General features: G+C 42.4%; 2 protein-coding genes across 12 annotated transcripts in view; one reads left to right on the top strand and one right to left on the bottom strand.

Moving 5' to 3' along the window:
- The window catches only part of LOC121921001 (semaphorin-3D-like), a 74609-nt gene extending 57019 nt beyond the window's left edge, over positions 1-17590 (top strand). For 4 of the 5 annotated variants that reach the window (XM_042448408.1, XM_042448409.1, XM_042448411.1 and 1 more), the window contains 6 exons: positions 2767-2855; positions 5028-5069; positions 5315-5472; positions 9500-9564; positions 14877-15010; positions 15220-17590. In XM_042448408.1, coding sequence (XP_042304342.1) covers positions 2767-2855; positions 5028-5069; positions 5315-5472; positions 9500-9564; positions 14877-15010; positions 15220-15636 — 905 coding nt within the window. In that variant the 3' untranslated portion in view covers positions 15637-17590. The remainder of the gene's footprint in view (positions 1-2766; positions 2856-5027; positions 5070-5314; positions 5473-9499; positions 9565-14876; positions 15011-15219) is intronic. The other variant, XM_042448410.1, reaches the window with a different exon arrangement.
- Positions 1-25207, bottom strand: part of RAD54L2 (RAD54 like 2) — a 117449-nt gene that overhangs the window by 461 nt on the left and 91781 nt on the right. For 4 of the 7 annotated variants that reach the window (XM_042448401.1, XM_042448402.1, XM_042448403.1 and 1 more), the window contains one exon: positions 20701-24193. In XM_042448401.1, the coding sequence (XP_042304335.1) occupies positions 23199-24193 (995 nt within the window). In that variant the 3' untranslated portion in view covers positions 20701-23198. Of the gene's footprint in view, positions 1-2580; positions 2832-20700; positions 24194-25207 lie in introns of those variants that run through there. The other 3 variants (XR_006101817.1, XM_042448406.1, XM_042448405.1) reach the window with 3 other exon arrangements.

The raw sequence follows: 25207 nt of genomic DNA on the forward strand, positions 1-25207 counted from the left end.
AAACTAGGGATTGTTTGCACCACACATATTCTCAACATCAGTATTGCCTTAAGTATTAAAATAAGTGTGAGAAAGTTGCTCAGGAAAACCTGAGAGTGCAGACTAACAGGAATAAGCATCAGCTGATTTTGCATCTAGTAGAGTGGACTGGAGTCCACAAAATCCTATGCTGAAATGTACCAATTAGTCGCAAAGAAATGGCTAGATTCTTCCCCACATTATTGGATTTCCTTTGAAGGAGGCTCTTGTTCTTGGCTATGAAGACCCTTGTTCTTCAAAATGGCTACAACACTGAGAACAACTTTGTTGAAATTTACTCATCATAGAGACAGATGTGATGGTGACATGAGGCAACATGGGTCATACAAAATTAGCACAACTAATTTTTTTGAAAAGGACAGCATGCTCCCCCCTATCCAAAAATACAACAACATTATCCTCCTCAGCTATTTTATTCCCATTGGGAGCTACTACCATTTAGAGCCCATCAAAAGAAAACCAGTTGAGGAGAAACAGAGATTCCAGTGCTGTTTTCAAAGAGCAATGGCTCAACATCAGTAGGTAGGCTGTTATTCATTTTGCCCATTGGAAGGTACTGGTTGGGGGTGGTTGCTTTTCCCATCCGTTATCATTGAAAGATTCTTAAATATGAAGACATTTACAAGCAGAATGTCTACTTAGAGGCTTCCTCCATGTGTTCAGTGTAATTTACTCCCACCTAAAGGTGCACAGAATAGATTGTGGGTAGCCTTTATTATTCCTGGGAAAGCTCAATGACAATCACTTTCTTAATAGTTCTTGGTGATTCATCACTTATTATACAGTACTTCTGATAATTCCCAAGGAGGTCGACTACATAGGTGGTCCAGTATTCCCAGATTGGTTTGTGGGACTGAGCCCTCCCTAGCCTAATCCTAGCGGGGGATTGAGTCCACCCCATCTCCTGTTGCAGGGACCATGAGGAAAAGCACTTAGAGAGAGATGAATCCAGCTTCTCCCCAAGACCTCATTTGGTAACTATAGAAAATCAGCAGTGACACAGTTCTGATTGATATGTCTGCTTCCATCTCATCTCTCTTGACTCAGAACACCAGCCAGTCAATGTGCTTCTTTTATACACAGGCATTCTAATCTTTACAAGGCTTGATCAATTTTGCTTTTAAATGTAAGTATAATTGGATGGACTCAGTCAAACAAGTGGATAGGCTAAATCAAGGAAGCCATAGCTGCCCTGAGTTTGCAAGACCTGAGTAGGACTGGTGATAACAAGTTACCTTGGAGGTCTCTTATTCATATGGTCACCATAAATCAAAGTTGATTTGGGATCAATCAACAACAACAGCAACATGTATGTATGTGTTTTCAAGTTGTTTGTTGGCTTATGGTGACTCCATGTAACTGGAATTAAAAGGTGACCTTTCTGATGCCTGATACATTTATCCTGCCACTGTCAACCAGAGTCAAATAGAAAGATACTGATTTAAAATACACATTTAAATATAATAGCAGGGTTCTTGAAATGACAGACCATCTTTTTGGACAGAGACCACTGAAAACATCAACCATAGTTTGCAACAGCTATCAAAACAAAGTTAGAAACTCATAGCAAAAGGGGGAAATATAACAAAACAAATATAACAGTGTTGTATAAATATTATCAGTGAGTTCACATCTTGAGCACAACATGCAATTTTTCTGTTAGTTACATCCAAGGAGAAATCCCAGCTGAGACAAAATATGGAAAGAGGCAAAACATGTATTGTGGTTGTAGATCACACTAAATCGCACTCTGGGGAATGGGGAAGGAATGCTGAGCCACATAAATTATTACAGATATATCTCAGTTGATAAAGTAGACGTGTTCCTGGGCATTACTTCTTTAACAGAAAATTTGGTACCAGAAGCAGTAATAACATAGAAGAAATAGGGATAGGTTCCTACACCATAAATAAAAGGGAGCACTGGAAAATGGGGCAGGTGTGGCCACCACTCCCTCTGCAGTTACCCAAACTCTTACAAATGTATATGTGCAAAATCACCCCATAGGCCCTGAAAGGTGACTATAAAGATGTACCTATGCATGTAGATAATATGATAAACATTGAGCTAAACTTGCTCTTTTGAACACATATAGATTGCATGCTTCCAATGTTTTGTACTGGATGGAAATTATAATATAATATAATTATAAGACTCTGGAAACATAAAGGCACTCTGACTGTTCTGTCAAAGATTTCAGAGAGATTTTTTTTTATCATTGCTTGATCTCATTAGGGAGAGAAAACTTTAAAATAATATGATGAAACTCTTGCTTCCTGACCCTCCACCACTTTCTAGGCCTCTATGACAAGGGAGGAGGGAGGCAATTCTTACTTAGGGCTCCATGTTGTTGTTGGCCCAGTTTAGGAAGACAACAACAAACCTTATTATTGCTGGCTCTTGCTTTCCTTATTTTTTGTTTTTTAGACATGGCAAAAAGGCTTTGGAAGCTAATAGACAGGAAAATCAAATGTAGCACTGTGTTTAGGAACTTGTAAAGTTTCACTCAAATGCTGAGAGTGATACAAAGGTGGATGTATCAGGTTTTAGCACCTCTCTTTAGCACTGTTTATTGTGTGATGCAGCTGCATCTCAGAGATGGTCTGCCAAACTAGTTGAAGTAATTACTTTTCCTCACCTTGACAATGATGATTGAGATAATCTCTGTAAGGTGAATGGATGCAGCCTCCTTTCCTCTGACATGTCTTTATGTTCAATTCCTCACAGATGAAGGCAAAGTGCTGAAGGTGGGGATTGCTGTCACAAGAGGCCAACACTTTCAGGAGATTAGTCTGGAAGAGATCATTCTTTCAAAGGTATATAGAGTCCTCTTTCACCCTTAGATGTCTTTCTGGGTATCTAGTAAGCCTCATGGAGAAGTCCATTATGACACTTTGTGTTGACAGCAAATGGCTGCTTTGGGCTAAATTAAATTTGAATCCGAACCAAAGTAGATGAAATGGAAGAAATGGAACTTATTCGTAACAAATTATAGATTTTAGAGGCACATCTCAAGGTGGGGGTAACACTGGATTTTGCTATTCAGCTTTTCCAAAGAGGCCTCTGGTGTGTGTATGTGTGTGTACACCATTCAGCTGTAGTGTGGCCAATGCGGCTGCTCCTTTCCTGGTAGGACTCCAACAGTCTTCCCTGGAAGGGATTCCTCCCGCCCCCAATTAGATTCATCAGTGTTAAAAACGCCTATGCTCCAGTCAGACTAAAGAGAGAAAGCATAGCAATGGAATGATTATAAAGGGAACAATTTAAAATATCCCCATGCGTCATATGAAGTCAGAGGCTTCTCTACAAATTCATCACAAAATACACGCTCAATTTATTTGGTGGATGCTCAGTTCCCAGGATCATTCCTTTCTTCTTTATTGTGACAGGTGAGTTTCTTCATGTCATTCACTGAGTACTTCCTTACACATATTTCTTTGTGTGGATGAAGGTCCACCTGCATTGCAAGTTGCATTGATATATTAAATAAATAGAAACCCCAAATAACTTCAAAAAGATTTGAGTCCTTTTCTCCCTTCTCTCTGTTTGAAGACCAAGAATGTAGTCTTCCACTCTCTCCAAGAGGTTAACTCATAGGCATCCCTGGCAGTAAAATTACACAACTACAACAAATCTTGCCAAGAAAACTCTATAATAAGGTTGCTTTAGGATTACCATAAGTCGGAAACAACATGATGTGACACAGCAACAATTTCGCAGTGTAGGCCCAACAGTACTATATTGACCCATAAGCAAGAATGAAAGGTTATTAGAAATTAAAACAAATACAACATAATTAAAAATACAAAAGAACAACCTTAAAATAGAATTATCCTATTAAGAACACTAAAAACAATTTAAAATATACAGTTAAAATTTTAAAACTCAGTTAAAACAGTACAATTAAAACAAGGCATCATGCTTCTAAAAATCTTGTTTTTAAAAAGCCTACCAATGGAAAGACAGCAAGGAGAGTGCCATTCTAGCCTCCTTAAGAGGGAAATTCCAGATTTGGGGGGCAATCGCTGAGAAGGCCCTCTCACACAAGACTGAATATTGCATATAAGTGACTAAAAAGTAAACAATTATAATAATAGGCAGTACAATGGTATAGTGGGGAGCTGGATCAGTTTCCTCTTCTTCCAACAAGACTATAATTTACCTGTTTGTTGACATCATGAGGCAGCATTTTTTTGTCCCAGCTCTACACCATTAACTACTAATGATGACAGAAGAACCCAAAGCCAAGCATGTCTATTTTATTTCTTGAGGATGCAGGTCTATAGTAACTTAATATGTCTTCTCAGCTCTGCTGAGGTCTGATGAACTACAATTAAACATTGACAAATACCAGGTTTGAAAAGGATAAAAAGCATAGTTTTAAACAGTTGATGGTGATTTTATTATTATTTTCATTTGTGTGCCAGAGCTAAACTTTATATTAAAATAAGATGAAGAAGATGGTATTTTTATTATTAGTTCCACTTGTATGCCAGGGGTAAACTTCAGATGTATATATGATGTAGAATTGTCTCTGGGAAATCAAAGTTAAGAAAAGATTTCAAGCAAAAGAAGGCATAGGCAAAACAAGCTCTCTGCGATCTGTATGGGAACTCATTTGATTTTAATTCTCTTTCATGATATTATGCATTCTTGTTATCCAGATGGCATGAATAGGTTTGGGACTTTAAACTAGCTTGACACATCTTTTTCTCAAGCCAGTTCACTCAGGATGGCTATGCAAAACTGAGAGGAACTAACCAAAGAGTTACATTTAAGGCTGATTTGTAAGCCATTCCAGATGATGGAAAAAAACAAAAACAAAAACAGGGAAGTAGGATTTCAGAAAGGGCTCAGGCTAAGTTTATGAACACACAAACCTATACAAGGGAGAGCACTTTAGGAATGCACATACTGAATTCAGGAACGGTTTTCTGTGTCTATTTAAACTGTTGCTATACATTTGATTGTTCGTTGTTTGTTTATAGAAGCCTTCAGCCATTCTAGACATGCAGCTTTCTCTAAAGAGGGTAAGTGTTCAGCTGTTAATGAGTGACCTATTTTTTTACAGTATTTATTTCTGAATGAGGAAAGGGCAGATTTTTCTAAACATTAGTGAAATGAAACTGAGTTATGGTTTCAGCCTCCTCTCTACCTGCTCCCTCTTTCATGGGAAAAATGTCTGTTCTCCTATGAGAGGCTGTTAGCCTCTTGATGTAATGAAAAAAGAAACAAAGCTTGATCTCTCTCTTGGTGTTCTTGCCTTGGTGAGCAGCAGGAAGTGTTTGTGAGCAGCACCAATGGTGTGGTCCAGCTTTCCTTGTACCGCTGTGAACTTTATGGCAAAGCTTGTGCCGACTGCTGCTTCGCTCAAGATCCCTACTGTACCTGGGATGGCAAGTCCTGCAAGCCCTACTCACTCAGTAAAAAAAGGTGAGGCCGCCGTTTTTTCCACTCTCCCTTTTAAAGGCCTTTCCTTTCCTTTCTCATGGACCCTGGAATAGTGTTGACCCAACTCTAGACCTAGGCTGGATGAGCGTAGCTGAGCCGCCCGTTGAAATGATCAGGTAAAATTGGGCCACCAAGACTCCTGTGTAGTTGAACCCTCTCAGGAATTATCAATTAGAAGTGAATTAAATAATAAAGCACAAAATATATTAAGACAGCTTTTGTAGCTGAGCCCTCCTAGGAAGAACAGATGCTAGCTACAATCTGCCATGTGCTCACTTACTTGGGAGTAAGCTACACAGGAAGCCATGGTAGTTAAAGAACACTTTGTGCTTGTAAGAAGAGTCTTAATATTTAGGGATGATTGCATGATAAAGGATGTGGGAAGTAATTTGCTCTCCTGCTGACTGTGCCCCCAGGCACTATGATACCTACTATTATTATTTATTATTATTAAACTTTATTTCTATAGCGCTGTAATTATACACAGCGCTGTACAAAGTCGGTAAAATTAGGAGTAAATAAAAGCCTGCCCAAGGCATACATTCTAAGATAATAACAATTAAAAGAGGAATAGATAAAATTACCATATAGAAAAGGAAAAAAAAAACAGATTAAAAACATCAAATATCAAACAAATCACATCACATCAAATATTGTCAGACAGCCAGATGACAATCACAAATTCCCTGAGAACGCTTCCCTAAACAATATGGTTTTCAGCTGAGCCTTAAAGCTGGTTAGGGAAGTGATGAGCCGTGCATGCAGAGGAAGAAGGTTCCAGGAATGAGGGGCAGCAAGAGAGAAGGGACGGATCTGGGATGGGGCAGAGAAGATCCTGGGTTGGGAGAGGAGACTTTGGCTACCAGAGCGGAGAGTGCGAGTAGGGATGTAGGGAGAGAGAAGATCAGTTAAATAAAGAGGGGCCAGCCCATGCAGGGCTTTAAAGGTGAGTAGCAGAAGTTTGTACCTGATGTGGAAAGGAAAAGGGAGCCAGTGAAGGGAAGACAACAGAGGGGAGACATGATCATAACGGCGAGCGAGTGAAATAATGCGTGCAGCTGAATGCTGAACAGAAATTAATGGGTCGAGATGAGAGAGGGGAAGCCCTGCCAAGAGGAGGTTACAGTAGTCTAGTTGTGAGACCACCAGGGCATGGACCAGTGTCTTTGCGGTAGAAGCTGAGAGATATGGACAGATTTTGGCAATATTATAGAGAAAAAATCTACAGACTTTGGCTGTAGTCTGAATCTGGGGGATAAATGACAAAGAGGAGTCAAAGATGAAACCAAGACTGCGAGCTTCCTGGACCGGCTGGATAGAGATGTTATTGACAGAAATAGAAAAGGAGTAGTGAAGGGTGGGCTTAGGTAGGAAAACAAGAAGCTCGGTCTTGGACATATTGAGCTTCAGACGCCGATGGTGCATCCAGTGGGAGACAGCTGTTAAACAGGATGACACTTGCTGCTCTAACTCTGGTGAAAGATTAGGGGTGGAAAGGTACAGCTGGGTATCATCGGCGTATAAATGGTAGGAGAAACCAAAAGAACTGATAAGTTTGCCAAGGGAGAGTGTGTATAGAGAGAACAGAAGGGGACCCAAAACAGAGCCCTGAGGAACTCCAACAGATAAGGGGACAGAAGACGAGGTCTGACCACCCAAGACCACTGAAAAAGATCGATCTGACAAGTAAGATGTGAACCAATCGAGAACAAGGCCCGAGAAACCAAGGTCAGAGAGTATACTGTGATGTCCTAAGGAAATATTTCAATACACAACAGGAGATACTGTCCTGGTGACCCTTGGAAGCATCTGTGCTCTTTGGTAGTTTTACTAAGCAAAGGAACAAGTGGTGGGCACTTACCTTTTGTAGTAAGAGAAAGTGGAGGCAGAGACTGTATCAGCCATTTTTACTTTTCATGCCAGAGGCCTGTTTATACATTTTCTTTTGTTTTTAGTTAAGATGTATGAGATTTATCCCAGATAGAAAAGGGAAGTCATCCTTCACTGCTCAATGCATTGATCGAGAAGACGCCCAAAGTTTTGCTTCTGGATTTTTCTTTTTTAAAATTTTAAAACTAAATTTAGAGTTGTTTAAGAACATCACAGAAGTTTTCTTGACTATGCTGATTTAAGAACATGAGAAGAGCAATTCTGAATTAGGTAGAGGGATTATCTAGTCCAGTATTGTGTTCATAGAACTATTTGTCTATACAAAGCCCACATTTGTCTACATTTGCCCATCCATTTGTCTTTAGGATGCCCACTAGAAGAACATGAGTTTAACTGCACCTTCCATCTTGTGCTCTGCAGAAACTGATACACAGAAGCATACTGGCTCTGATACTGTGGGGTGACAAATCCTGAGTGGTAGCCACCGATGAGCCCATGCTCCATACTTTTTTCCAGCACTCTTTTAAACCTATCCATGTTCTGCATTCTACATCTTATGGTACTGAATTTCACACTAACTATGCCCTGCATTCTTTTATTGGTCCTGAATCTTCCATCAGTCAGTTTCAGTGGATGATCTTGGCTTCCAAGATTATGAGAGATACACAGTTTTATACATCTTTTATCATGTCTCCCTTTTGCCTTTCTTCCTAAGCAAACAGCCTCAATTTCTCCTCAGAGTTGAGTTGCTCCAGTCCTTTGAGTCTTTGAGTTGCCCTTTTTTTTTTTTTTGCAGATCTTTGAACATGCTGTGACCAGAGCTAGTGGTGTCACTAGCTACACTGTCATTCAGTGCAGAGGGCTGCCACTGGGACAGTGGCCTGCCCTGCCCCTTCCCACTGACTCTGAATATTGCCTCCCCAACCAGACCCTAAAAGGATTGCCAGGCGGTGGTGAACTTCCCTCCCTCCCCAACCATTGTGTCTCCCTGGCTGGGCAAAGGAGGCAGTAGGAAGGGACAGAAGGGGCACATTCAACCCTCCTCTGCTCCTTTGTTGGTCTTCCTCCCCAAGGAGAAAGCCTGATGAAAGCAGCTGGGAAGGGCATGCATTTGCCCCTCCTCTCCTCCCCAGGGTGGAAGCCCAGAGATGGAGCAGCTGGAAAAAGTGTATGTATACCCCTCCTGCACCCAACCAAGTGTCACCCCTCCTCGCGGGTGTCACTTGGGGCAGCCTGCACCCCTCTGCACCCCCTACTGATGCCACTGACCAGAGCTGTTCATAGTATGTAAGCTGTGGTCACACTATGGATTGTTTTTTTTTTTAGAGCAGCCATACTGTGTTGACATTTTTATACAGGTATAAACCATGAACTTCACCTCATTTGGTCAGTTGTTACACATCCTATCACTATATGTGGGGAGTTGAGATTTTTTTGTGGAGATTTCTAGTTTTTGTGAGATATTTAGCTTTCTGTATCAGTGCCACAGCAACTGCAAATCCCAGAATTCCATAGCATTGAGCCATGGTAGTTAAAACAGTGTCCAATTGCATTAATTGTGCAGTTTAGAGGAGACCTAAGTGTGGCCTGCTTATGCAGATGTCCCTTTTTGGATGAGGCTCAGGAGATATTCTCTAGCCATTTTACCTCCTATACAAAACCTCCACACAGGAACTATCATGTCACACAAGGGGCACTACCACTGATGCTCTTTGCCAGAGTGGAGAGATGGGACAAATCTATTCAGACAATTTAGATGATTCTACTCTGGACTTTGAGGGGAAGGAAAAGTGGAGTGCTCTCCATTTATGAATGCATCCTTGTTTCTTCCCCCCTCTGACTGAGACCAGCTGCTGCTTCATAATCTGAATTGCATCCCCTCTACATTCTTCCCACCAATAAACAGCAGTGGCAGATCCTCCCAAAACAACTTCTGGGATGGGGTGAGGACAATGGAGAATTTGGCTCTACTTACTTGGTGTAAGATTCTACCATATTCAATTAACTCTACTTCCTGGGCTTGATCTGCCCTGCCACAACCCCTGAGAGAATTTATATGCCTAACACTCTCTGCAACAACATGCTGGCTAAATATATCCACTGGATGTCTTCCCTGCAGGAGATCACAGTGCCTAAATGCATGGATGGCCAACCCAACAGGGCAGTGCCAAAATGCTCCAAAAGGTGAGTCCAGGATGGGGTATAAGTAAGAATCAGCTCAGTTCAGCTTTGATAAGATCTTACCAACTGTTGTAAATGCTTTCATATTTGGGATAGAAAGAGCGTGTGTGTGTGTGTGTGTGTTTAAACTGAAACTTGGTGACACCAAAAGTGACAGATCTATTAATTGAGGACTTTGGTCTTAAATTTCTGGGTAATTACCCAGGTTACAGTTGAGTATATACATTTTTCTTTCCTTCCTGAGGTGATCCTAACCTTTTAACAGGTACATTGCAGGAAGGAACAAGATGTTCCTCTGTGTGCTGGGAATAGCTGAAGTTGGCAGGTAGAAATGGAGGAGAATTCCATTGCTGTTCATTTCTGAGTAATTTACCCCAATTCACCAATTACAACAAAAAGGGTTTGAAAGCTTGAAACTGATTCACTGGGTGAATTGATTTAATGGGTGTGTTTATGAGATGCTTGGCTTCAACAACAAGGCATGCTGAGTGAGTGCAAAACCATTCAGAAATGAGGAAAATTTCAGAGGCCACTGAACCCAGCTTTTCACACTTTAGTATACCTGTGAACCATTGCTTAGTAGACTAGCCTCTTCTTTTTTTCACTCAGCACCGCCAGGATGAATAACCCACAGAAGACTTGCTTAAATGGGGAATGATTAAACTTAGCACCTGACTGCATGGGAAACAGCATCCATTTTGTTTAAAATACCCCTTGGTTTACATTGAGAATTGCAGCTGTCACGAGCCATTCATTAGTAATTTAGCCACATCTGTACAAAAGTTCACCTGATTTTCCATAAACACTGTCAGCCTGGGATTTAGCCATCTTATGTTAATATAAACCCTACCCTGGTTCTGTTTTGTGGAAGCGATGTGAGATGGGATAGATACTGCTTTGCAAGTTGCCCTTACTCTGCACTTTTATGAGAGGCCCTCACCCTTCATCTACACTGATAAGGATTGCCAGAGCTGGCTAATAGGAGGCTTGTGCCTTTATCATTGTACATTTCCATTATGGTGAGTCCCTCTTTAGTCTGACTAATGAAGCACTCTAAATTGCCAACCTCTAAAAAAAAAAGCACCATTCTCCCCATGTTGCTTCCTTCACTTCTGAATGCAAACATCACTAAATCCACACAGACTTCAGACTTATTTTTCCCCTCTTGCTGAGATTTCTCCAAACAGAGAACAGTTAAAATATAAATAAGTGCTTGGTGAGAGATTCATGCATGCGATCATGGTGGCTGGGTCCTTCCCTACAGAGAAGAGCAATTGCTTGATCTGAAAGGTTCCATTCAGCATTGAAGGTGGACCTATTTTTATTCCCACCAAACTGCATGTGATATAAAGAACCTTTAAGTGTTGTGTTGCTGTTGTGTGCCTTTATGTTGTTTCCAACTTATGGAGAACCTAAGGCAATTTATAAGGTTTCTTGGCCAGATTTGTTCAAAGGGGGTTTGCCTTGCATTCCTTTAAGGGTGAGAGACTGTGACTTGTCCAAAGTCATTCAATGGGTTTCCATGACTGAGAACCCTGGCCTCCTAGTGTCCTAGTCAAACACTCAAAAGCACAATGCCACTCTGGCTCTAAGCATCTCCTGGCCCTCAAAAACATATTTGGGGGCAGGAGGGAGGTGGGAAACTCCCATTCTGTGCATTGATTATGCTGGGAGACCTTAAGATCTAAAAAATGAATAAATATTAATTGTACTGAATAAGAGAAACACGCAGTCCTTGGTGTTTACACAGATGGTGATCTCAGGAAAGGACGTGTACATTTCTAAGATGGAGGAAGGCACGTCACGCCCCTCTGTCTCTCATAACCCTCTCATCTTTGAAGAGAAGGGAAGACCAGTAAACAGTTTGCCAGCTCTTTCATATGGTAATCGGTGTCTTTATCTTCCTTTTGGGGAAATATTCAATGATTGCCAGAGCTGGTTAAACTCAAACAGCCAATTCAAATAGTAGGGGTCAGGAAGAACATGACTGTATAGCTAGCAACACATTTTGTCAGAATAAGCTGACTGCAAAGGACTGCTGAATCGTTAGGTGGGTCCCCACTATCCAGCCAGAGAGCCCCCACTTTGGACCAATTAGTGTTCAACCTGCTTAGTTGAAAATACAGGATTAAGCTAAAACAAGGGAACCTGTGTGGTGTAGTGACTAGGGTTCGAATCCCAGCTCATCCAAGCAAGGGAGTATAATGGCTTTACAGTATAGATATATACGATGCTTTACTGTATATACTCATGTATAAGTCTAGAAATTTTAGTCAAAAAATTGACCTGAAAAACTTGAGACGACTTATCGACAGGTCAATGCAAGCACTGTACTTTAACTCTTATTAAAAAAGGAATGCTGGTGAAAGACAAGCGTGCAATCTGTTCTGGAATAACTGAGCCCCTCCTCTTTGTTTTCTCATCCATCCAGCCTTTAGTGTGAGCATAAACAGTTATGCCTACTGGAATTTTGTAAATTCATTGACAGTGTTGTTGTTGTCCTTTACATCATTTGTTACATGCCCCTAATTTTTGCCCTCAACTTATCCATGGGTCATATCAAAATCTATAATTCTGGCTCCAAAATCTGACCTCGATTTATACATGAGGTCAATTTATAGTCGAGTATCTATGGTAAATCAAGTCATAGACTGTAAGATTCACTCCTATATGAAGTTAGGTTGCATACCTTGTTATCCCACTTTTTCAGCTGCTTTTTAAAAGTCCCTGTTTATCTCTCCTACTCCAATGTATCCCTTTGTCCTAAGCGTACATCAGCTGGTGCAAACTTAGTAGAACTTCTGTAAAAAGAAAAAGGTGGCAGCCCTAGAAAATGGTTCCATGAATGGGCATTACTACAGACGTGGAGGGATGTGGCACGTGCCAGGTGACACCTTAAAAGTGTGGGGGGGGTCAGCACTGCTCCCCTAATATCTGCCTTTTGGCAGAAACAGACTGTGGTGTTTGCCTGCGTCCCTTTAAAATGCTGAAGAGATGGTGTGAGTGAGGAAAGGCTCAGTGGGAGGTGAAAGGAGAGGCTCCAGGGTTTGTTTTTTCCTTAAATTTTAAAGAATTTTAAAGAATTTTAAATTCTTTTAAAATTTTCTTTAAAAACCACATCTTACTAAATTTTCATTTAACAACATGAAATAATGTACATGTAAATGCGTTTTGCCTGTGCTTACGATACTGTAATTTAAAGATATAATTTTAATTTTATGTTACAACTATTACCATTACATTCAGCAATATACGAGAATTATGATTTATGAGTAACGCTGTTACAAAATCATTTTTATAATAATAATAAAATAATTTAAACAATAATAACAACAACCACCATGGATTCTGTATGGTGTTTTGAGATTAATTGGGGGGGGTGGTGTGAGATCATGATTTATTGTGGTGGGTAACCCCAATCTTAGTGATGCTACTCAGTGGCATCACCTGGCTTGGTGACACCTGGTATGGGGGCGGGACTTCCAGCGCACACACCCTGCATGTGAGTGTGCATGCTCACAAATGAAATGTGTGCAGCGGCCTGGACAGGACGTGCCTCATGGCAAGCCAGGCAGGGCCCCCAACGCCTTGCGGCGGCCCAAATAGAATACCCAAGGCCCTGGGAAGGCCCCATGGGGGGGCGGGGACTCACTGGATGTCACCCTCCTTCTGGGGTGTCACCCTGTGCAGTCCGCACCCTGCACCCCCCCAGTGATTCTACTGCCTCCTTGTAAAATTTCATTGGTCTTACGTCATACTTTCCAGCTGTACTGATTTGCCAGGGACAGTCCCAATTAATCCTCTGTCTTCCTATTTTTTGAGCTGCTTTTAAAATTTCCCCATTTCTTTCTCTTCCTCCCACTTTCCTGCTTCATGTTCAATTGACCTCAATTGGTACAGAGTTCAACATCCAAACATAGTTTGCACTCTATTAACGCAGCAGTAGGGAGAGGAGAGGTGAGGGCAGAATACTGTCCTTCCCAGCAGACTCAGGCAAAAGCAAACTGCTGCAGACTCTCCCAGCTTGTGTGATCTTTCCTCATCAATAACCTTTGCCATTTTGACCATATTCTCATGTTCCTTGGCCACATGTGTTCTGGTTTTCATCTGTGAAACGTTGGAGGAAATGAGCCCCCCCCCCCCCGCTCTCTACATCCCAAAAGGCAAAGAACTTTCTCTTTATGCAGGCTTTTGGGTGTATATATATAAATTGTTAACTGTGTTAATCTTTATGTACAGGATTGAACTGCATCAAAATAAAATATTTTTTTAAAAAAAAAATCTGCAGTGCAGATGCAGTCCTGGACGCATCAGCGAATGCCACATATGCTTTCAGGGATCTGAAGAGAGAAGCAGCCTCATTCATTTGCTCATTTGGCTGCATCTCCCATTTCATGCCATTCCTGGACACTTCACAGACAGAGGGACAAGATGCAAAATAGAAATAGGAGGATCCCTCTCAAAAGCGCTCAGATTGGTACTACAAAGGAGAGTCCTGGTGAAGTGATTTGTCAGTTGAAAGTCAGAACTGTCTGTCTTAAAACTACACACCCACTCTTCTCCCCTCACCTTGGTATTTTCCTTATAGCAGGATCTAGAGGAATATGCATCATTTGTTGATACACATTGAAGGTGTGTCTATATCCCTCTAAATTCTCAAAAACTCTAGGAGTCAAATTTAATTTGTAGAGGATTGGAAGATACTTGGTCGGTTCCTGTGTATGTGTTGTGTGACTTCAAGTCATTTCTGACTTATGGCAACCCTAAGGCAACCCTATCATGGGGTTTTCTTTGCAACGTTAGCTCAGAGGAGGCTTGGCATTGCCTTCCCCAGAGGCTGAGAGCATGTCACTTGCCTAAGGTCACCCAATGGGTTTCATGGCTGAGCTGGGAATCGAATCGTGGTCTCCAGAGTCGTAGGCCGACATTCAAACTACTACGTCATGCTGGTTAATCTATTCAATTGTCTTGGTTTCATTCCAGATTAATCTGATGTGAACACACACTATGAGCTTTGCCATTCTTTAAACAAGGCAAGCAATAGAAATGGTAAGGAAGGAGCAGTGTGTTCTATGGAATCTCTATATTGGCTCTACCAAATGTTCATTCTAAGAGTGAACACTGCTGAGTGATGGCATGCCAGGAATAAGATTCTAGGTTTTGTGCAACAGAAAAGGGTGCAGGCCGTTTTTCCTCTCTCCTATAAGCAAAAGGGAGGAGGTTGTTTCATAGTTGCTATAGATGCTTTGAGGGAAGACTGGAAAATATTTCTGTCCCACTGGTCATGCGCTATTCTTCTGTTTCTTTTCGCACAGGAACCCCCCTAGTGGAAGAAAAGGTGATCTTTGGTGTGCAGAACAACTCAACCTTTCTTGAATGCCTTCCACATTCTCCTCAGACCACTATTCGATGGTTTGTGCAGCGCAGCAATACAGCAACTCTAAAGGAGGTACTGGGTTAAAGAAAAATCTAATGAAGGTGTAGGGAAGTTCCCTTGTGCCCTCAGGGAGCCGTGGGAAACCTGGGCATCTGGTGCTCTGCAAAGGAGGAGGGAATTGCTGAGCATGTTAGGTGGGGAACAAAATCTGAACAGCTGATTGGCATTGCAGGTACCACCAGGTAGAATGCTAAGCAAAAGGTTGTCTGTGTTTTTTGCAGGTTGGGAGCTCTGGCCGTTTCTCAGTCCTAAAGCAAGGACTGCTGATTAGTCAGTTAACACAACAGGATGCTGGGACCTACCACTGCCAAGGGATGGAGCACTCCTTCTCCCAAACACTTAGCTATTACAACCTGCGCATCATTGGATACCAGGCCATGGAGGTATTAACCTCCAGACCCAGCAAGAGTACAAAGGACGCAGGAATCACACCGAGCCCCAACCACAGGTCAGATCATCAGCTTCCTTACAAAGGCTACTCGTGGACTTTAGGAGCACCTGGCAGCAATTTGGATGAGTTTTGTAATGCTCTCCAGCAGAGGAAAAGGCAGAGGCAAAAGGTCTGGAACGCTTACTGGCAGCAGCATCCCCTAGAAAGCAAGAAAGGGCGAGTGCGCCGGCAGCCTGGATCCTTATAGCACTGCTAGAATACCTTCCACTAGCTGCAGATGTGTACAAAAAGTACAACTGGGCACAGGAAGGGCACACATTCTCTCCACATTCTTCCCACTACAAAGGTTCTCTATCCTGCTTCAAACTGAAACTGTTTTTTTCCTTACTCAGGGAAGACAAGGCAAAATGTAGACCCAAGAATGTCCGCTTGAGTAATGCAGAGATTTCATCCCCAGCTTGAGAAACTCATTAGCCTGTTGAACTAATGGTGAGGATCCTCCCCAGAACAGAATGGAAAAGAGCTTTCAGCTCTCTCCATATCATAACAGTACATGCTCTCTACAGTTCTTTCCACTTTCATTTCCTAATAAACAGTAATTATTAATGGTGCTAGTTGTGGGCCTTTCTTATTGGTTGGGTGTCTGCAAAATGGAATTGAGTAGGCCAAGTTGGAAGGAGGGTAGCTATGTTATAAGTGAATACAACACTGTGAGAACTGGGTTCCTTACAACCTGTTTAGGCCAATCCAACATGGATTAGAGAGAGAACGTTTTTATAAATATTTGAGTGGCTTCAAAGCTTATGTAAAGGATTTTTTTTCTCAGTGGGAGTGTAGCAGAGGTAACCTAGATCACAGGTGTTCTGTCATTTATCCCATAGCACTGTTAATCATAAAACATTATCCTGAGTACACAAATGGTGATACCTTTATTCAGTCAACCAAAAAGTGTAAAACATCACAAAACTTTGGACAGCTATTGGCTTCATCAGGGAAATATGGTAACAACTAATGCAGGGGAAGAAGTGACTGTTAAGTCACAAGTCTACATCTTGCTTCAGATGACACTGAGGGAGGGTTTATGCAGAGAGAAAGGTTTACACCTCCATGAACAACATGATGTGACTGTGAACAAAAGCAGTAAAGAAAATGCAATAAATGCCAACATCCTTCTTTTGAGGACTGAATCTGCTTTTGCCATTAAGGATTAAAGGAACACACCACAAATTGGTATCAGGAACTGCTTCAGACACCTTCTAACCAGAAGCCCTTGTAAATTTGGCTGCCAGTGAATTGATATTGGCATCAGGTTTCAAATTGGTTCCACTCCATCCAGAAATCACATTAGCTGCATCCTGCAGCTGCCATCTTGGAAACCAGTTATAACTTTCTCAGAGTATTGAGAATGATGCAGAAAGGGAAAATAACTAGCATTTCTCCCAGTGTCATGCTAGGACACATTGGCTATCAAGTCCTTAACAAGCCATTTTAACAGTCTGTTGGGCAGACCTCTGTTGTCTAAAAAAAAAAAAAAATCAAAGGAGAATCATTAAGTGGCCAGTGTTTGTGTTGGAAAATAAGGGCAGACTAGGACCTCCAACTTAACTACACTTTGTAACCTCACCAAAAAGAAAATGAAAACACATTTGTTATGTGCTGTGTGAGTCCTATTTTGAGGATGGTGTATTCTTATGGGCTTTAAGTTAGTTTCAGTAACTTGAGCTATGTCTTAAGACTTCAGCCTATTTCAACAAGTGCTCTATGGGCACATGACAGAAAACCTGTTAATCAATTTTCAGACAAAGTGGACTGAGACTGAAACTGAGTGATGGTGAACATCTATCCCTAGACAGGCAGGCTGTCAAATCACTCAGACTCTTACACAGCTGGCTGATGTCTCCTCCAGATATTAAACTCAGGATGCATTCCACAGAACTTATCTATTTATTTAATTTATAACCCACCTTCTTCCCAATATGGGTGCCCAAGACTTGATCCAGCCAGTAAACTGTGACTTAAACACCACTGACACTAGCAGAACAAGTTGTATGAAACAGGTCACACTGTTTGCAAAGGACCCAGTCAAAATGAATTTTAGCTAGTCTGGAGCCTGAGTTTATTATCTCTAGAAGGAACCTGGCAGCTTGGAAGCAAAAAATGCCAAATTTATTTCAGATAAGAATGAAATCACTGAACTATTTGTAACATTTGAAGTTTATTTTTTTTAAAAAGGAGAGAGAATTGATAGGCATTATACCAACTTACAATTTATTGTTTTTTTTAAAAAATGACATGAAACACAAGTAAAAATAAATACATCATATAAACAACAAAATTGTTCAATGTCTCTGTTCTGGGAGATTGGGTGAGCACATCCCATTCGACAGAGAGATGAGGGAAGCACATGACCCATGCGTGCAACCAGCTGACCCTGCTACAGAAATGCCTTTTTTATTTCCCAATCACAAAAGACAGGCCACACACTAAAGGCAGAACAAAAACAAACCAAGAAACCATTGGATTCACTCAGCTCCCCTGTACAAATGGATTTAATGGAGGGACAGAGAACACAAGCTGGGAAGTTAATAGTATAGGACCCAAGAAGCAATGCAGCTGTGGGCAGCTGTTAGTGGTCTTGTTTCAATAAAGAGCACAAGAAAAAGAAAAGATGCCTACCCACTCCTCTCCTCTGCCAGCCCCCCACCTTGCTCCTCTCATTCTTTGCTGATCCTTCTGGAGCCTACAGCACCCACCCACCCCCTTTCAAGACTATCTGCATCCTTGTTTCAGTTACAAGGAGCAGACATTTCCACAAGGACTAAACATCCATTCACTTGAAAAACATGAGGCTTGGCTTGATATAGTTTTGATGTTAAAGAAGCAAAGACAAGATTTTGATTCTGTCAATGGATATTCCTCTCTTTACTGGGTCCATGGATCAAATGTTTACCCAGGTTTAGTAATGACATCCACAGTGCCTTAAGCCAAGATTTCAGTGCAAATACAGGTCTTTTTTTTCCTTTTAAACTTTGCTGCTGTGCCATAAGATATTCCCACAAGTATTTGCACTGCATTCATTTGTTCCCACAGGTCAGACAGCATAATATGAGTCAGCATTCTTCAAAGCTAGCAACATGCTCATTGTGATGAGAAAGTAAGAGAGGATGCTTCCACATTGCAAGGACATCTGGCAACAATGTCAGATGTTGCCTTTTCAAACTGGGCCTCAGGTTACAGCCCATTTACCTCTGTCTCATTATCACTCCGTAGGACCCACTGAGCTCCAAGCCTGTTCTCATTTGGCCATATGAGAGCATGACAGAGACCGGCCAGAAATGAGCATATACACACATATAACTTTTACCATGGCTAATGAGAAGTCTCCCAGTTCTGTGTCCACCAAATGAGTGAAAATGGACACCATCACAGGCAATGTGTGTCCAAACAAAACCTCAATCAGTTTTAAATTGTATGCTGCCCAAAGGTGGAGCAAAACTGATTGTGTATGATTCAAGGCCTGGGAAATGTCACAGTTTAAAGGTCACCTCTTCCCCCATTTATTCGGGGGTCAAGTTTCATTCTGTAGCACTCAGACTCAGTAGGGTTACCCTAAAGCTGTTGGAGAAACATTACAGTATATGGTAATCTTGAATTGAACAATATGCTCTGACAAGAATAGCTGAAAGATTATACACATCTCCAAGGCTCTCTGGGTATGCAGGAATCCCCCACAGCATCCCTAGGCCTTAACAAAGCGGTCTTGGCTCCATGTCAGCATCTGTACAAACCTGAATATCACAGGTTTTCTTCTTCAGTTCTTTTGTAGTCTGAAATTTAGCAGTGCAAGTCACACAGGCTCAAGCAGAGCCCGTCAGAGTAAGTCTCAGGAATTCAACCAAGAGCAAGCAAGAGAAAGAAACCATGTTGGCGATAAGGGAGGGATACCCAGTGGCTATTGTTATAGCCAGAGATCCCACCACAGTGCAAACTAGGTACATTGCTTGTGAGTAGTCACTACATTCCTGGACAATTATCATTGGACCAAGGAAATGACTTCTCTATCCTTCTTTGCCCTTTGGAAACAAGGCACGGTAGCCACCTCTTGGTTTCTAGAAACCGCAGCTTCCCAGAGGATGCTGTTCATGTTGGAGAGCTGGACTATTTTAATAAAGAGGGTTTTTTTGTACCCACTAGGAGCAACAGGAATAGACACAGAATTTAATTCTCTCTTGGTAAGGGTTGAGGAATAACAGTTTCAACCTCTGGGAGACAAATCAGTTTAAATTCCTACAGGTGGGAAAGAGACCCAGCTCAGGCACTTGCTGAAGAAGAGGCATCTGTCCCAACAAATGTACTTCTCACCCAAGTTTACAGAAAGCAGTTGGCTGGTCTAAATGAAGGTAGTACTGACAGACAGGGAGGTGGGATAGAGTTGTCAGTGGTGCAAATATGTTCTCAAGCGTTCTGCTAACATAAGGTTAGTTAAGAGAAAGACAGAGAGAGAGGGAGAGAGAGAGAGAGAGATGTGCACAGACAGACTTAACATTTTCATAGTTTTTTTTAGCTAAGTACAAAAACAAGTTTTTCAAAATAAGGTATTTTAAAATCTACATAATTCATGTGATGCCACACTGCCATCCAGTGGCCAGTGTTGTAAGTTACAGGTGTACACCATTTGCTAGAGCTAATAGCTACCTTTATCTTTCATTCCTATTTAAAAGATGGTTAACTGTTTTCGTTCATTTCAGATGCATCTATTCCCCTAGTCAAACATCCCACCTATTGCAGTGAGGACGTGCTTAAACCTGCCTGATCCAGTGACTCTTCCTGAGCCTTTGTACATTCTTCAAAAGGAACAAGAGAATCAGAAAGCAGCATTAGTTGAAGTATCCAATATGTTAGTCTGCCTTGTCAATTTCATTACTCCATTGAAACCAAGACAAAAGCTAGTAGGATGTCTCAGAATATTATCTGCTATGCTTACCATAAAAAGAAAAGAAAGCACAGACTGAAGAAACTGGGTCTGCCTGATACGTTAAGAAACAATATCTTTCTCAAAAAAAAAATTGCTTAGGTTTCAGAAGCTCTGACTCCTTGCAGCTCAAGAAGGAAACCCCTTTGCCTATGTCCGGTCCCCGAGTCCACTGAGAGTGTTGCAAAAGACATCTGAGTGAGTTTACAGTACAATCAGTGTCATCATATTTTGCATGAGGTGGACAAATACAAATCACAAAAGGGCATGACTCACAGACGTACCATGGCCAAGTCTTTGGAGAAACGCGAATGGACACCATCAGTTAATTTGCTTTGCTATTTTTGTGGGGGTTTGTGTTTGTTTTTTGTTTTTTTTATTCCCATGGTGCATCCAAAGACAAGTTGTCCAGAAGTTTGCTCAGAACCCCTCGGTTTTCAACTCCTAGGATATGTTAAAGAAGAAAGCACTATTTTAATGTTTTATTTTAAAATAATTAAAGTAATTTGCATAGCTAACTGTAAATCTAAGGCTTCTATGAACGATGAAGTTAGGTCTGACGGACAGTGTCCGATAAACAGAGAAAGACAGTCAGAAAAGCCCAACATTTCACGTTTTAATGGTTCATATAACTGCGCATACACACACACATGCATGCACACAGACAGAAAGAAACAGGCAGACAGAGCTTTCTTTCAGAACCATCTACAGAGAACACCTAACCACTACCTCTATAACAGAGCGGTTTGATAGATTTCCAACAGTGTGGACAAATGCTCCATTCTCATATTACCTTTGTCAGATTAAGGGGTCCAAAGAGCTTTGTGAGAGTGTGACCAAGTATGAGATTTCCATGTGGGGTGGGGCAATCGTAACCACATCAGTGGAATTACAACACCCCCCTCCCTTTTATGGCATCTACCTAACAAAGATAATGTGAGAATTGGGTCTCAACCACTCTCCTGGAAAGGCTTACTTCTAACACAAGTCTCTGGCAACCACTCTCACTGACTTTGTGCCATGGTGATGTCTCACAGACATGCAATGCCTCTTCCCTTTTCTCTGGAATGGCAGTATTTCAGAAGTTTGAAAAAGTGAAAACATTTCCCAGTGCTATCTTTTAAGAAAAAAAATGAAGAACATTCCCACCTTCCGCAAATTTATCTGTCACCCAGCTGCAGCAGAGATCCAGATAGACACTGATTTCTTTGTCAAATGCATGCAACTTCCTTTCTTTTTTAAGCCTTTCTTGAGTTTAAATGCATGAGGAGAAGGCTTTCTCCTTTTATACTGCTATGCCAGCATATGTGGAGTAACCTCAAACTAGAGCCCAGCTGCAGAGCAGAGGGGTTATTTCTCTCCAGAAGCCTAGTCTTACTGCTCATGAACTACTGGCATGGTGGGAATTGCCTTAGTAACCAGCCTCTCCAAACATGACCCACTGCTAGGAAAACAGCTAAAGAACAAGCATGGTTCCTGCCAACTTGGCAACCAAGTCCCTGTAATATTGCCACTGGTTTGCTCAAAGAGGCACAAACAGCCCAGGGCTGTGGAAACTGACTTTGAAGGGAGGATATTCTGTCTTGGTCCTGCATGCTGCCTCTGCTTTTGTCAAACAGTCTAGTTATCTCCCCACTTCTTCCTTAAATGGACCATCCTGTGAGCAGACCCTGCTTTCTGCAGAGGCTGCTGTTTTCAGCAAGGAAGAAGCAGAGAAGAGGAAAAAATCCCAAATAAATAGTTGCCTTTCATGAAATAAATTAACAAAGCAGTTCTGTGGCAGGAGAGGGCCAGTCCAATCACAGTGTCAGTTAAAAAACACAGGCAGCATCAAGGCTCATCCCTTTATGAGAGGTTTAATTCCCCACAGGCGAGAGGAGCCTAACAGCTAGGCTTTCTACTGCCAAACCTGTGACCTCACCTCTCAGCAGTGGGGCTGGGGATAGGGAGTCATCAGGACAAAAAGTGAGAGGAGGAACTGAGAGAGCCTTTGCACCGCCCCCACCAAGCACTACCTCATAAAAAGACTTATACAAGTCCCAACCCAACCCTGCTGAAGAGGAACCAACAAAAGGGCCTGCCTTCGAATGGAACTCCCAGGGGGGTGGCAGGAGAGCTACGTATTCGTGCTGCTTCTCCTCAGCTCCTGTCATCACTCAACAGGGGCCTAGTCACCAGACTAATATGTCTTGAACTCTCTGCAGAATGAAAGACAAACTTGGTTTTCACGTAGACCTTGCCCCATTCCCACCCCATCTACACATTACACATTGCTTGCTCCTTCCCACCCCCTCCCTCCCTTTGATAATAATGCTTTCTATCAAAAAATTCTTTATCATCATCATCATCATCATCATCATCATCATCATCATCATGTGTCCTAGGGCACAAACCCACCCTCTATTTATTAACGGGCTAATGAACTTTCACAGATAAGGCAGTTTGTGTGTGTAAGTTATTCCACAGATAAAAAGAAAAGCTCCACCCAGTGTCTCCAGCCTACCAAAGAGCACTGAAATGTAACGGCAGGCCTCCCTTTTGGACAAAACAGACAGCATGTGAGGGAAAATTAAGGAGGCACTCCTATGGTTGGCAATGACTCTTCCTTCTCCCAACCCTCCAGTTTCCCCCCTCCAGGGGGTGGGGATGTCCATTCAATACAGTTTCCCAAACAGAACAGATCTTGGACAACTAATGATGCCACCTCCTTCCCAATCTCCTCCTCCATCACCACCTCTGCTGTGTGTCTTGGATGTAAAATCCTGACCCCAGAAAGGTCCAGTGAGGAATTTTGGCCTCCTGGCTGAGTTGAAATCTAAAAGAAGAAATTGGGCTCCTTACTTCCCTGTGATCTCTATTACATCATCATCTTTGTCCTCATCCTCGTTGGAGCTGCAGCCCACTTCAGAGACCTCATGGGTGTCAAATGGAGGCACCTGAGGCCGAAGAAGGCCCCCAGCTGGATATCCCGAATGGGGGGACATGAAGCCAGGGTAGGCAGAGGCCATGCTCCTGGGAAGGCTGCTGGGCAAGACAGGGGCTGGAAAAGGAGCAAACATCCTGGGCTCAGGCAAGAGGGACTGCGTGAAGGGCAGCGAGTAGTTGGATAGCATCCCCGTCATGGAGGGGTTTAACATGAAAGAGGGGACGCTGGCGGTGGCTGAGGTAGCAGCGGAGGAGGAGCTAGCGGTGCCGGCTGTCAGCAGCGGGTCAGTAGTCACAGGGAACACCAGGTGAGGGTCTGAGAGCAAGCTAGGCAGCTGGTAATAGGAGGAGCCTGTGCCCATGTACAAGGAGTTGCCTGCTTGGGGAGCAAATGGATGGGACAGGTTGTGGTTTAAAGGGACAGAGGGCATGGTGAAACCACCAGAGACAGGGTACCCACTTTCATATGCCTGAATGGCGGCTGGTAGCGAGCGTTTCTTCTGCTGTCGATGGGCTTGCTCCTCTGGGCCGGATGGGGATGTTGACTTGCGCTTGTTGCCTCGTAAGTCCAGCACTGAGTGGCTGTCAATGTGCTGGCTGGTGGCTGGCAGGGCCGAAGAGGATGAGGAAGCCAAGCCGTGGGTCCCTGCTCGCTGTTCAGTCCCACGAGCTGCTGAGGGGGCTGTGCTGTCTTTCCGAGAGAGATGTCCAAGGGCAGCGTTGGTGCTAGGAGAGTTGTGTCTGGACTCACGGGCGGCGGCAGCTTCTGCATACTGCTGCAGTTCACTAATGATTTCGGGACTGTCGGGAGAGATGGGCCGGGTGAGCTCCTCAGTGTTGGGAAGCTTGGGTGAAGAGGAATTGTGTCTGCCATTGCTCGTGGATTCAAGTGATGAACTCTGGGATCCTGGGAAAAGAACAAGAGTAGTCAGTATGACAGAGAAAGCATCCTACATAATGTCACAGATTTAGAAGAAAGTGTGATTAAGAACAGACAGTGTGAAACAAGAGGCATGCTACACTGTTGTCCTGACTGGCAGGTAGAATTCCTAAAGAGTGGCACAAGGTCCAAAAAGATTTAAAGTACACTGAATTGTAACTTTCTTACTCTGAAACAGAATGGTCAGGGAACAGTGGTCCTGTCACGTTTCCAGCAACTTTCATATAACAACAAAATCTATCATGTCTACACACACTGGGCTGGAGCAAGATTACATTGGGATCACACAGAATCTAATTCCTTATGTACTTAAATTTATTATTGTTAACCACCCTGAAAGCGATCACTTTCCAGTTTGGTTACACTTGAAGCCATTTGACAGACTATTTCTACCAATCTGCCAGAATATTATTTTGCCCAGTGATTTTTGCCCTACCCGTATCAAATGGACTCCCCAAACATCAGAAGCACTCACTAAGTTCCTTAGCAGTGATATAATTAAGCGTCTTCACACTGCAATATTAGATGAGAAGACAGACACTAATGTACTGACTAATTTCAATACCTTAGTAAGTTTAATTCAACCTTTATTAACTGCTCCTACAAATAACAGTAACAGACAAGAACCAAAAAATCGACAAAGTTGGTTTGACTCAGAGTGCAGACACATGGATCTCACTCAAAGACCTTTTCAAACAATATAAATTGAACCCAACGTACTACTCTGTGACAGATCTTATGAACCAAAAGAAACAATATAAACAATTCATTAGAACCCCCCCCCCAAAAAAAAGGAGTGCCATTCAAGCATCTTGGGAAATTTACTATCATGTCTATCAAATCTATCATGTTATCTTCTGTAGTGTCTGACTGGGATACAGCTACGGTCCACTCTTTCCTGGAGAAGCCTCAGAAGCTGATGCTGGCAAACTACGATTCTACCCTGTGGCCATCTGTCTGGAGGTTATCACAGGATTCTAT

Source organism: Sceloporus undulatus, chromosome 2 (assembly GCF_019175285.1).
Source record: "Sceloporus undulatus isolate JIND9_A2432 ecotype Alabama chromosome 2, SceUnd_v1.1, whole genome shotgun sequence".
Taxonomy (NCBI): Eukaryota; Metazoa; Chordata; class Lepidosauria; order Squamata; family Phrynosomatidae; genus Sceloporus; species Sceloporus undulatus.